At 37.3% G+C, this 14,032-nt stretch overlaps 1 protein-coding gene across 2 annotated transcripts; it reads left to right on the top strand.

Moving 5' to 3' along the window:
• The first annotated feature begins 112 nt into the window (after nucleotides 1-112).
• On the top strand, nucleotides 113-12,534 carry RNASEH2B (ribonuclease H2 subunit B). Of its 2 annotated transcripts, none has more exons than XM_026710397.2 (11): nucleotides 113-259; nucleotides 2,006-2,077; nucleotides 2,486-2,593; nucleotides 4,044-4,120; nucleotides 4,402-4,516; nucleotides 5,893-5,957; nucleotides 6,953-7,058; nucleotides 7,341-7,422; nucleotides 9,282-9,324; nucleotides 10,575-10,655; nucleotides 12,128-12,534. In XM_026710397.2, the coding sequence occupies exons 1-11, from the start codon at nucleotides 169-171 to the stop codon at nucleotides 12,233-12,235; spliced, it is 948 nt and encodes a 315-aa protein (XP_026566182.1). In that variant the 5' UTR covers nucleotides 113-168; the 3' UTR covers nucleotides 12,236-12,534. The 2 variants fall into 2 exon arrangements, with proteins under 2 accessions (XP_026566182.1, XP_026566181.1); XM_026710396.2 differs by having other exon boundaries at nucleotides 114-259; nucleotides 4,399-4,516.
• The last annotated feature ends 1,498 nt before the right edge of the window (nucleotides 12,535-14,032 follow it).

Raw genomic sequence — 14,032 nt, forward strand, 5'->3', positions numbered from 1 at the left:
CCGCTGCTTCTAACTCTCGGCTTAGCTGCCTGCGGCTGGTTTTTGGGAGCCGCAGTGAGGATATTTTTCAAACTTGACTCGCAAGTCAAGCGGCACCCGCCGCTCTTCCCTTTTAATACGTCTGTGGTTAGTTAAGCCAAGACCTGCCACTTCTTTAGCAGAAGCGAGATGCCGAGCGGGAAGGGGAAACCGCTGGCGGCTCGGCCAGAAAAACGCGGCGGCGGCAACAGTAGTCGCCAATGGGTGGTGGTTCTCCCAGGTAACGTTGACCCAGAGCCAGCCGATCCTGGAGTGTTGAAAGAAGCGGCTCCCTTCCGTGCACGTGCACGGGGGCGGAGGGTTAATTGCGGGCTGCATTCAAGCGATTGAGCTTGTTGATATTGCCTGGAAGCAGCCCCCGATGGGTGGTTGTGTGAATGGGCTTCCCCGTTTGCGATCTCACCCTTCTTACGATGTTAGAGATACGGACCGGTGCTATTATTCCTGCTCTCCCGAAGATGTCGGCTGGTCCAAAGTAAAATGAACCAGGCTTCAGAATCCCAATTCCCAGAAGGGCAGGACAAGAAACAATGGATGGAAACTAATCAAGAGGAGAAGCAACCTGGAATTGAGGAGACACTTGCTAACAGTGAGGACTTTTAACCAGGGGAACAGCTTTGCCTTCAGATATTGTGGGCGTTTTCATCTTCAGTACAGCTTTTTCAGAAGAGACTGGACTGTCAGTTGTCTGAAATGGGATAGGATATCCTGCTTGAGAAGGGGGTTGGACTAGAAGACCTCCAAGGTCCCTTCCAACTCTATTCTGATTCTGACTTGATGGGTTAGTTTGTATAGGGCATTTTGGCTAAAATCCAGGGGAGATTTGTTATTGTCCCCTCATGGTACGGTAGGTTTTTGTTTTGATTGCCCAATAGATGCTGTGGTCTCCCATCCAGGCCTGTCATTGCTTAGTTTAGAATAGCGTTTCTCAAACTTGCTAACTTTTAAGATGTTTGGACTTCAAATCCCAGAGTCTGGTGGGGAATTGCTTCATCCAATTGTTTGGTGAGGTTTTACCTACTGTCTTACGACAACGTGGTTCCTAGGTGTAAAGTAGCAGGTGATTGGTGCCTTCTCCCCTTGATTCATCTGTTCCATGCTTTTTAGACAAGCATAGATCAAAGAAGCTTGATCAGCCACTTAGCACAATTTCCCCCCAAGTTTATGTTCTAGCCAAGGTAAACCAGGCACTGCATCCATCTGGTCTCATTGGGCTTTCAGCATCAGTCTAGACCAGGGGTGTCAAACTCACATTTTTACGCGATGTATCGGGACTTTTCTCCCCTTTGCTAAACCGGGTGGGGGCAAGGCCAGCATGTGACACATCTGGCCTAGCGGCCGCGAGTTTCACACCCCTGGTCTAGACCACATTTGGCATCTTTAAGGCAAGTAGACTTCAATTCCCAGTACATGGTGGGCTGCGTATTTCTGAGAGTTATAAAGTTCACATATCTTAAAGTTGCCAAATTTGAAAAACACTGGTTTAAGAAACAAAGAAAAAAGGAACCTGGTAGAAGACAGTCATGCTCCAAATATTGCATTTCTTCTATTTTTAACCTGAATTTTCACCTAATTGAGTAATGAAATATTTGCAAACAACCAAGTTCAGAGAGACCACGAAGGACTCTAGGTGTTGGTGGGATCCAGGCAAGCCCGGTTGTCTTCTGAATCAGATTATGACATCAGGGTAAAGTGAAGTGGCTTGGCCATCTTACTTCCATGCCCATGAACATTGATAGTTTGGGAAAAGCAACGTCTGGGCTTTTCCTTCCAGCCTTATTTATAAGAAGGCTGTCTTCAAGAGGTAGGGTTCAGCCAATAAACTGTTTTCAAATTTGAAGAGGACAAAAGGAAGATTACTTTGGCTCTTGGGAGAAGAATTTCTATCCCTCAGAACTGACCAGACCTAAGGTGCTATTATAATTTATATATGGGTTTCACAATTCTAGTATTCTCCCTTTTCCAGAAACTGCAACAGATGCCCCAAAGAAGCCGGGTGCTGGACCTTTGTTTTCAAGGCTGCCACATCCAAGTACAGGCAAGGCTCACACTGTAAAATATTACTTGCTTAATGCCGTCTGTTTTATTTCCCTGTGTAATAATAGTCTTGTCCTCATAATCATCCCTTTGTCAGCTGAAACTTTAAAAGCAGACATACTATGGTATACAAGGTAACTATACTCAATTCTTATATTGTATAATTGTTATACTATTAAATAATCAAACAATATTATAGTTGATTATTTAAGATGGAATAATATGATTGATTTCCTCCTATTCCTTTTTTTGCCTTTTGTACCTTCGCTAAATTTTCTTTTGCTTACAATTCATGCCTATTGAAATATTTTTCTGTAAGAATGCTATTGTTTTTTCTCTAGTCAGATGAGCCTTGGAAAAATTTTGCACAACAAAACCATAATGTGATCGTGGTTTTTTTTCTTAACAGGACAAGCTGCCCTGTATTTATTTGGTAGCGATGCATGCCAGATATTTGAAATAAAAGCTTTTCATGAAGAATACCGGTCATGGTTTATTGGTCAAGAAGTTCAATGTGGTAAGTGGAAAGTTGAACTTAGTTCAAGGAAAGTTGAACATAGATCTATCTAATCTTGTGCTATAAGGCAAGGCTGGGGAATCTGCTTCTCTGGATGCATTGTCAATGATGAGATATGCTGGGATTTGTAGTTTAATGTAACATTCCTGGAGTTGAGTTCCACAGACTCTCTGCTTCTTTTGCAAGTCCTTGAGTCACAACTGCACTTCTTAAAATATTTTCTTTATAGCTTGAAATAATTCATATTATGACTTCTTATTTCTTCCGCCCCTCACAGAAATAGAAATTGGGGTGTTCCGATAAATTTACATTTATTTCATTGAATCGTCATGACTTGTATCAAGTGTTATGATGTCTCTTCACAGTGATTTGAATCCGCCTCTGGATCTGGTGTAATCTTTATGTCTGGTGGGGGAGGAAGCAGCCAGTTCTTTGATGTCACCTTTTCCTCCATGTCTTCATTGCAGTCATGTTTTGGGAAAATGTTGAGAAGGGGTTATAGTTATACTTTACATTTTTCAGTGATCCATTTTTCAGTGATCCGTTTACCTTGGAGAGAGATATTGGCTTTTTCCTGAAATCTCATTTTTCTTGAGGTTAGAGTTAGACAGAAGATAGAATGATGGCCTTTTTTGTTACTTTGTGTTGGGCAAGCTATTCTACTTAAACTCAGGTCTTTTTTGGGGGGGTAAATTAAGTTATTCATCCATGATCTCAATTTTTTAAAACACTTAGTGGAAAATTACTATGCCTAAATAGGGCAATTCTGGATAATTTTTTAGCAGAATCATACTTAAATCACAATATCCAATTCATTTCTTCTCACTTTGATTCACATGAGATCCAGTTTCAAATTCCAAACATATATTGTTTTCCACACACATACAAGACAAGATACATAACGGAGAATTTTTACCCTGCAGGTAAAAATTTTAGAACCATAAGGGAAGTAACTAATACAACAGTTATTTTAACAAAAATATAGAGGTTTTTATGAAATTTGGGGAGGGCGCTATGGACACTTCAAATTTGATTTCAAAAATGGCTTCAGCGCTGATTGAGCTATGGGCATAAAACTTGCCTGCAACTCTTTAAACCAGCTGCATCTTTTCCTGGTTTGCATGATGTTCTTAGAAAGGTAATACATTTTGATGTATCTGAAGTAGTATAGCATATAGTCCTATTATTTTTATTCTCCTTTATGTATCTTGTCTTGTATGTGTGTGGAAAACAATATATGTTTGGATTTTGAATGTACAACGTCTTTCCTATTTATAGTATACTTATTATTTTAAAAACTTTAAAGTCTAAATTTAAATTGTCAGGAATAGATTGTAGGTCTTTGACGTTGCTGCTGAGTCACTGTAGCTTTTGTCCCTAACTTATATGGAAGCAGTCTGAATTGTGTATACAGTTCCTTTTAGAATAATATTTATTTTTCCACCTTCAGATGGACGTCTATTTTTTGCTACACCAATGGATCCTTTGTTTCTTGTACTTTTTTACCTCATGAAAGCAGAAAAAGAGGTAGGCAACTAAAATGTTTCAGAAAAATGACATTACATTATGTATCTCTGCCTCCCTCCCCGCAAAATATCCATCATTTCTAAAATATCTCAAAAACCATTTCTGAAATTATATTTAATGGTCTTCTGCCTTCTTATGTATTAGAACATTTGGCTCAGCAGTAAGATAGTCTTGTTTGGGGGGAAAAATCCATTAAACTCTCTGCGAACCATTATTTTGGTTAAGAATTGTTTGAATCGTTTTTTTTCTTACTGATTGTTCCTCTGCCTTCCCCTCAGCAGGGAAAGTTTCAGCCACTGGATCAAGTTTTGGTGGATGAAGAGTTTTCTTCCAGCATACAATTGCTACAGTGCACAAATACTTCACAATCAATTCACCACATAGCTGAGCAAAAAGGTACAAAACAAGCAAAAATATTAATAATTAAGGTAGACCCGCAAACTTTAGCCACTACTTAGGTTAAGCCAGTTGTCTTAGTCACCACCACCCCTTCAAACCATCCTTGCACAAGGACAGAAATGAGATAGAATAAATCTGGTGTCCTGCCTGAATCCAAAGAGATCCTAAGACAAACTGCTGAGGTTGCCTCCTAGAGTCTTTATCCATGCTTCTGTCACTTGAAGTGCTACTAGAGAAAGTTCTGCCTACCAGAAAGTTCTCTCTACCAGTCAGGTAGAGCCAATGCTCTCCTAATTCCTCTGACCCTAACTCATAACTCTATCTCCTATGCTGTTGCTGTGTGTGTGTGTGTGTGTGTGTTCATGGATTACAGCTAGTCTTTGTTTAGCACTGCAATTGGGACCGGCAACTCAGTCATTAAGCAAAGCGGTCACTAAGTAAAACTGACTGATCTGACTTCAGCTTTTCTTTGCTTTACAACCTCTGAAGGTTGTGAACGCAAAGATAGGTTGCAAAGTTACTTTTTCATCACTATCATAACTGCGTACTATCGCTAAATGAGGACTACCTGTATAGGAATTAGGGAATAGGGCAGGGCATCTGGTAGTTTGGGTAGGCAGTCTGCAAAAATTGCAGACTTGCAAAATTGCAAAACTTTTGCAGAATTGCAAAAATTGCTGCTTGTCCAATGCTTTCTATGGATGAAAGGAGCTCATCTATTTTTAGGAGGCAAATTCAAAATCCAGCCCATGATATTCATATTTCTGGATATGCCCTCTATAAATATTTGCTCTAACTGTATCCAATAAGAAGTATCAAACTCGGTGCCAGAGTTCCTGCAAGATTGTGAAAGTGTGATTCTGAACCTCTAAAGCGGTCTTTCTCAAACTTGGCAACAATGAAATGTGTGGAGTTCAACCCCCAGAATTCTCTAGCTAGAATGTTTTGTTGAGGAATTCTGGGAGTTGAAGTCCACACATCTCAATGTTGCCAAATTTGAGAAATACTTGACTACAAGGCTGCTACCAGTTGTGAAATGTTTCAAACCTGCCCCCCACAGCTCTCATATTTCCTGCCCCCTATTAGCACAGATATTCTGAGGATACTGGGTGTTGTAATGCAGCGCAGCAGAAAGGCACTATTCACAAAAGAAAGGTGTTTTAGATAATACTCAGATAAATTAATTAGATTGTGGTTTGGATTTAGTATTAGTTAGGTGTGTGTGTATTCAAGGTCTGTATTCATCACCTCCCAAATATTCAGTGTTGTTGATAAATTTCTCCAGATACTGAAATAAATTTGTTTTTTGTCTCAATTGTATTAATGTGCAGACTAAATATAGTTTGATTATTCCTCTTTCTCTTTATTCTCAGAAATAGGTGGTAAGAAATTTTTTAGATACAGTGAGAAGAAAACACTGACATGGTTAAATAAAAAGGTATATTTTTCTCTATCGCCCATTTTAATATTAAGTATAGCATTTCTTTCTTCAGTGGTGGATCGACTGCATAATACATTGTATAGAAGTATAAAGCAAATATGTAATAGTTACATAACTGGAAAATAATGATTAAAAAATTGATTTTAAGGCATATTTCCTCTCATTGTGTAGAGAAAATGCTAGCCATTTCATACATGATTTTTATTTGAAGTTCTTGACTGAGGGCTGATCTTGCTTCTTGAGACTTAGTTTTTATCTTTTAAAAAATACACACCCTTCTAACTTAGCATTAGATTGAATATTTATAAAATATCATACTAAGGATTCAGATCCACATGTCATCAGTTTCATAATTTTATAGTTGTTTCAATATTAGCGGTTCTAAAGAATCTGAGGGAAAAATGATAAAGAAGCAGCTTTTTAGAACACAATGATTGAATTAAATTGAACGGAATGCCCCTTGGTTTCAGTAGATATTTACAAATGCATCCACTTTTAAATCTATAATATAGCATAATCAATTTAGTAATAGTCTAAAACGGAACAGGCATGGGCCCAGTAACACAACACTGACTGACACTAGCATAATTGTGCTAACTTTATTCTTCCTACCATGGTATGATTTACTGTAGAACAAATGTTGTTACATTAAGGAATTGATTTAGATATTGCAACTTAACAATGTGCATTAATCACTTTCTAAAATGTGTTTGTTTATTTATTTGAGTTCTACAGCTGCCTTATAGCAATGATTCTAATAGTGATGTGTACTATGAGTATAATTCTTTATAGTCTTCTGCTAAACAATTGAAATAGGAATATTTTACTCTTTTAAAAAATCTCATTGCCTCGAAAAATCTCATTTCGATAAGCATCTATACTTCCCATCCCTATGACAAAGAGGCAGTATTTGCTATGAAAAATATATAATGGATTTCAGTGTGTGGCTTCAAACTTTGATTATGGTGGTATTATTTTGTGGCTTTTGCTAGGTTAACCAACTGGTGAAAGTAATAAAAGAAAATAACATACCTGTGGGTGAAAAAGTTCAGGCTGCTACATTTATCAGCAATAATCAGGCCAACAGTGGCACAGAAGGTAAGGTCTTCAACATTTGTTGAAGAAAGGTATTTAAAGTAAAATATACTACTTTGTGGATTTTGATGTATGAAACTTACTTTGGGGTTTTACTTCCCTTTTTAATCATTGCCAAAAAGGGACCCTAGCAAAATCATTTATGTCTAGGGTTCCTCCCCCCTCCAACAACCTGGAGGAACTGATAAAGAGGGGGAAAATGAATAGAATTGGCACATTTGAGACACAAGGCTGCTAAATAAGATAGATGAATAACATGCAACAACTATTTCATTCATTTTTCAGAAGATTATATTCGTTATGCTCATGGCTTAATATCAGAGTATATTCCTGAAGAGCTAAGTGCAACGTTAGCTAATTATTTAAGGTGAGGACTTATTTACTTTTTTTTAAAAACTAACTACTTCAAGGAAGAATTTCCCTGTCATGCTTCCATTACTAATACTGGGTTAAAAAACTTGCTTAAGTAGTGTAGTTTCCCTGCCTGTCTTCCATACAGCTGCTTTTCTTGTCCCCTTTTCCAAGTTGGGAGTATACTGTTCAGTGAAGCAAACTGGGTTAAGCAGGACTGCATAGAATGGTGGGGATATTCCCCAAAGCATGTGATTAGACCATGCTTTGCATAAGGTTTGTTTGTCTGGTTTCTGAAGATCCCTGTCAAGCTCCAAAACCAGGAACGACACATGGTGCTTCTTCCAAACACAGTTTTTTTTATTGTTCCACATCTGTACACAGAATCTTGCTGAATTGAAACACTCTACTAACTACATCAAGCATATGCTCTAAGAACTATTAAGGAGGAACTGTCTTTATCCTCTTTCTCTCACACAACAATATCTTAACTGAACTGCCTCTTGTTCCTCTGGAATGCGTCCCCTCCCTCCTCAAAATTCTGTATTCTATCACTTTTCCAGAGGAGAGTTGTATAGGAAAGAAGGGGCAGCCCGATTTTGTGTTTGTGTGGTTCGTGTGTGTCTAAGTCCATGTTTTGTTGTCTTTGCTACCTTTTAATCTTTGGGACAAGGTTCACATGCTTGAAGTGTTCAATGCAGGACTGTTGCAGTAAATACATAGTGACGACTCGGAAAATTAGAGACACAAGGCTGAAAAATGGTTCTCAAATAGCACTCTTAATATTTGTTTTCATTAAGATGAGTTAATAAGTGGTAATAAGTTAATAAGTTAAAAACATATTTGCCCAGTTAGCTGATCGTAGCTGATCTTGAAAAAGCTTTAGTTTGGTCAAATCTAGTTAATACTTGGAAGATGGTGAAAATATCAGGACTGGAGTAATGGGGAAAAAACATCTTGAAAGTAGGCAAATAACAAATCATTTCTGTATTACTGTACTATTAAAAACCATTAGGACATGTTCATAAAGTCACCAGGAGTTTATTTTATTTTTTATTTTTATTTGATTTGATTTGTCAATCACTTACAAGATAATAGGTATAAGTATATACATAGTTATGAATACATGAAATGGGTACATATAAGAAAAATAAAAGAAACAATAGGACAGGGACGGTAGGCACATTGGTGCGCTTATGCACGCCCCCTACAGACCTCTTAGGAAAGGGGTGAGGTCAATAGTAGAAAGTCTAAGGTTAAAGTTTTTGGGGTTTGGGGAAGAAACTATGGAGTCAGGTAGAGTATTCCAGACATTGACCACGCCGAAGTCGTATTTCCTGCAATCAAGTTTGATGCGATTAACCTTGAGTTTGTATCTATTGTTTGCTCTTGTATTGTTATGGTTGGAGCTGAAGTATTCATTGACTGGTAGGACATTGCAATGTATGATTTTATGTACTATACTCAGATCAGACTGAAGGCGGAATAGTTCTAGGTTTTCTAGGTCTAGAATTTCAAGTCTGGTGGCATAAGGTATTCTGCAACGAGTAGAGGAGTGGAGAACTCTTCTTATGAAATATTTCTGGACTTTCTCAACTGTGCTAATATCAGATACGTAATGTGGGTTCCAGACTGATGAGCTGTATGAGACTGATGAGTGTGATATTACCAGAGAAAAAGCTACGTATCTTGACTCAAGGGAAAGTGCACAGTCTTTAACATTTTGTTGAAATTGTTGATGAATGTGTTATAATTCTGTAAATTAATTTCTGTGGAAAACTCAAAATAGGCTTCATAATCACATAATTAGGTGAAGTAAATTTGCTGATGTAATCAGATAACACTAGCATTTTACTTGATTTTTCTGGCTTCCAGACTCCCACAAGGTACAGATCTTCCCTCAGAGCCAGCATCAAAGGTAAGGACTTCTTAAGAAAGGCAGCTTCTCAAAACTTACAAGAAGTTTTTGAATTCCAAATCCCATAAACTCCATTTCTGTGGTCATTGGTTGGAAATGGTGGGAATCATAACCCAGCAATATTTGAGAAAACCCTATAGTTTCTCCACCCTTGTTTTAGCTGTTGCTTACTAGTTTTACAACGGGACGAAAAGAAATTCTGGCTATAAAATAAGTGTGTCAAATTCATTACTGAAGTAGATATTAATTCTTGAAATATTTATTACCTTCGTTATAAAGGGAATTTGCTTTTTCAAGCATATAGGTGACTTCAGTTTAGTTAGGCTGCTTCAGCAAGGGCCAGTGACTTTCACATGCTGGGCATCCTCATGTAAAAATAAAGAATTGGTGCACTCTTATCTTGATATCTTACATGAGCTCCTTATAGAAATGCTAAAAACTTAGGGGAAGTAAACAAGAATAAAACCTGAATCATTTTAAAAACTTTTTCTCAGGGAGGAGTAATTATTTAATTAGGAGAATTGTATCTCAGAACTCAAGCTGGCTCCTAAACTAATATGAGTGCTCAAGAAATGAAGAATGTATTTTGTTTTGAACTCCAGCCAAAATTGCATTCAGAAGTTCAGCCAATATATTAAAGATTGGCTGAGGATGAGAAGAAACAAAAATCTGAACTAATTTAAGCATTCTGTGATTGCGTGGAAACAAAACTATTAGATAATTTGGCTATTGGAAACAATAGAATTCAGAACTTGCAGAAACCTGAACAACCACCAGATGGCATTAAAGAGACAATTTTCAATTACAGCAGCTAAAATGTAATGGAACACCTGGAACAATGGTGTTTCTGTCCATATCTGGACAGAAGATCTAAAACATAGAATTCATGACAAAGCAACGGAAACCATGAAATGTTTTATGGACAAATTGTTTTGTATATTTTTCTGGTTACATTGATATGTATTTTCAGGTGGCAAAGTGGTACACAGTCCAAATTCTAATTGGACTCTCATTTTGAGAGTCATTCATGACTCTCATTTTGGTTTTTTTGACAAATGTGAGAAGCATAGCAGCACTTTCAAAAATTTACCTCAGCTTTAGATTTATTGATTAATCATCAAAGATTAGATACTTCGTATTTCCCTTTGGTGCATGTCTAAGTTTATTCCATAAAGTCTGGACGTTTTTAACTGTGAAGTCCACAAGCCCAGCATGTGATTTATGACACAAATCATTCTTTAACATTACAGAAAAGGAAACTGTCAGATGGCCCCGTGGAAGCTGAGGAGGATTATACTAAATTCAATACTGGTGATCTGAAAAACAAAAAGGTATGTATTTTTGTGTTTTCTTGCCTCATATTTTGCCTAATAGTCAGGTGGTCTATTAAAGCGGGGAGGGGAAACAGGACAGCTATTTAAGCAAGTGCGATCTACAAGGCATCAATATTCTGCATTTCAGAATAGTGTAGAGAGATTAACTGTCAAAACAGCTGGATAAAATATTAGGAAGAGTGGGAAGAGAAGGGAGAGAGAGAATTAAAAGTACTACCCTTTTTAAAGAGCTGGTTTTTTTTAATATAATATTTAAAAGCATGGTTTCTAGAGGTTCAAATTACTTTTCTGTAGGATTCACTTATCACACAAAGCCATAATGTAGTTTGCTTGATTTTGGTTCAGTCTGGTATTTGAACACTATCAAAGGGTAAATGTTGCCTTTGTGTGATGTGCACAGTATATTGCAATAGTGGCATTAATATATTCAGTGTTTTTCCTAATGGTGCCAGGTTTTAGCTCCACAAGCATCTTAAAAGGGTTATTTTTGGAAAGTGCAGCTCAGTACAATGTTTCCCACAGAGATCAGTGGGGCTTGGAATATTCTTGTGATACCGATTTACTATAAAACCAGGCCTGTCACATAAAAGTACCAGTAGAGGACATAAAAAATAGCACAGAAACTGAAAGCACTGGTTAGACTGCCCACTTAATCTGGTCTCCTACCAAGCCAGTGAACTAAGAGTTGCAAAGAAGTGATTGATTCCTCACAAAGGCAGATTTCCTATGCACGTGGTTGCTTGGATATGCATAATCGTGTTAGTAGCCTCTCGTTCATATTGTCTGCTATACGTGAAATATCAGTGTAAATCTGTTTTTTAAAAATTGTGTGAGTCAGAATAATATTTTTGTTGGCAGGGCCAGAAATAGATTCATTCTTAGGAATGTTACAGAAATACAATACGAATTTTAGCTATACGTGTAGCCAAAAATTTGACTAGCTAAAATCAGTGGAGAAAATAAAGCCGTTTTCTTGTTATCTTGCTCAGGTCTCATAACTATCCGAGTCTGTCTTTACTATTGCCTTGGTGAGGTCTTTCCTCTGCTAAGTACTCAGTTTAGTCACCATAAGAGCTGACTAACAGTTTATAAATCAAGACTGAAGTACAAATTTTATTCTGGTTTTTAAGTCAGGCTTTGTTTCATGGTTATCAAAACCATACCAACAATGTTAAAGATGTATATATCAATATTTTCAGGAGGTTGCATGGTTTAAGAAGAACATGCTTGTATTTGAATTTTTTCACCGTGTAATCTGAAAAAGGATGTTTTTACATTAATTTGCTTCTCAGATCACTTGCTGATTTAAAAAAAAAAATCTTAGCTGATTCTTTAGGATTGGTGTGATTTTTATAATGGCCCTCTGAATAAAATGTGTGAGGGATTCTGTGCAGTTACCATTTATGAGTCCTGTACATAAAAAGAATTGTATCCTAAACTTTTTGCTGATGTTTTGTTCTTACTTGCAGGCAAACAGTAAAATGTCAGCTGCACAAAAAGCTTTAGCGAAAGTTGACAAGAGTGGAATGAAAACAATGTCTTCTTTCTTCAGACCAAAAACCACCACACCAAAATGAAGGGAGGAAGGTGCTGTTTGGTTTAGTAATTATCTTGGATGTTTTTTATGACGCTCAAGCTCCTTACAGCTTTCTTCCTTCTCCTATTTTCTCCTATTAAGACTTGTCACAAGTAAAAATCTACCATACTAATATGAACGTAATCAAAGTTAATTTTGTGTTTGTGTTAGGAACACTAGGCTCAGTCATCTGCTCCAGATAGGAATCTGTCTTTATATCATGATGACTGAAAAGTCACAGTATAATGAAAACAGTACATTAATTTCTGAATAAATTATTTGCACTTCTTGTTTTTTAAATTGTTGATTATTTTTGGCTGAGGGAAATCTGTGTCTTCTTTGTATTTTAAAAACTGTCTGGGCATTATTGTTGGCTGCTTATTTTTCCACACTGGTGACCAGGGTGATCAGAGTCTTCGCTTACAGAGTCTTGAGTGATGAATGATTTGGGGTATTTTTTTCTAAACTGGGAGAGTTTTAAGGATAGTGTTTTAAGGAGAAGCTGAATTGTTAATATAAAGCTCATCAATCCAGGCAGTCTTTGACTTATGACCATTTGGTAAAGGACCATTCAAAGTTACAATGGACTCACCAAAAATTATTTACAACCCAGCCTTGAAGCGTGACCGCTCTATTACCCCTGTGGTCATATAATCCCATTTCGGGTGCTTGGCAACCAGCTTGCATTTATGACTGGTTACAGTGTCCCACAGTCACAACACAAATCCACTTGTTTTCTGATACAGTTTTGTCTTCACTGTCCCAAGTGAACATGTGATCAAATTTTGTGATGTTTTGGCATTGTCCAACAAAACACCCATTGGATAAGCTGGATTTGGACTTTCGACCGGGTGGTTCAATTAATGACCACATTACTAGCTTAACAATGATGGTGAAATCAAGTCTTTGTGGAGTTGCAGGGAGTGCATTCCCTTGTACTTTGTGGAATGAAACCCAAAGCGTAGTGTTGCCTTATTCAACATAGGTTGATTTTTTTTTTCCTGGGGAAGAAGATTCTATGTTTTCTTCAGGCGGGTGGGGATTACTGTTGGTTGGACAGCACCTGGTATATCCATTTCCAGAGTGGAATTTCATCTTTATCATCTTTGCCTCTTTTTAAATTTTATAAACAGTTTTATGTTTTAATATTTTATTTGTACACTGCCAAAGTCCTTCTACGAGAGAGATGGGCGATTTCAAAATTTGATGCATAAACAAGCAAATAAATAAAATGCAATTCCCTACTATGGATATCAAAGGATAAATGATAACAAGCGTACAGATTTCCTCTCAGGAAATGTGAAATGAAGTTAACCACAAGTTATTCTTACAATCCCTAGTCAGGGAATAGGATTAGCCAAGGTTCAGGGCAAATTGTGAATCAGTTACCGAAAGAGCTGAGAATTTGTTGGTTTCAATAGCTGTTTAAACAAGATATCTGGTGTGAATAAATGGCTTTAGTCCAGCGGCTGTGTCCTGAAGGAAGGATTTCCAAAATCTGTTTACATATATTTCCAAAATTTCCATTCTATCCCCAGAATTGGAAATAGTTAGCAATTTCTCAGGATCACCAAAGAGAAAGACTTTTCTGTTCTCTGAAGTAGATAAACAGTAAGATCAGATTTCCTTCCTCATTACATTACTTACAATAGAGTATAACCTTCCTCTCCCAACAGTCACCACATTGTTATGGCTTCCCAGCAACAGAATAAGGTAATAACAGTATTAGCAGGCTCTTGGTTTCTCCCATCTTTGCAGCTGCATGTATGCTGAAAATCAAGAAAAAAATGAAGCTTCC

This window comes from Pseudonaja textilis, chromosome 1 (genome assembly GCF_049901715.1).
Source record: "Pseudonaja textilis isolate UNSWEBS1 chromosome 1, rPseTex1.2, whole genome shotgun sequence".
In the NCBI taxonomy this organism is placed as follows: domain Eukaryota; kingdom Metazoa; phylum Chordata; class Lepidosauria; order Squamata; family Elapidae; genus Pseudonaja; species Pseudonaja textilis.

Bases quoted from the DNA above. Each gene is read 5' to 3' on its own strand.
- RNASEH2B (XM_026710396.2), top strand. From the start codon at position 169: ATGCCGAGCGGGAAGGGGAAACCGCTGGCGGCTCGGCCAGAAAAACGC. The intron at 260-2,005 runs GTAACGTTGACC...TCCCTTTTCCAG, and splicing joins ATGGGTGGTGGTTCTCCCAG to AAACTGCAACAGATGCCCCA. The intron at 2,078-2,485 runs GCAAGGCTCACA...TTTTCTTAACAG, and splicing joins GCTGCCACATCCAAGTACAG to GACAAGCTGCCCTGTATTTA.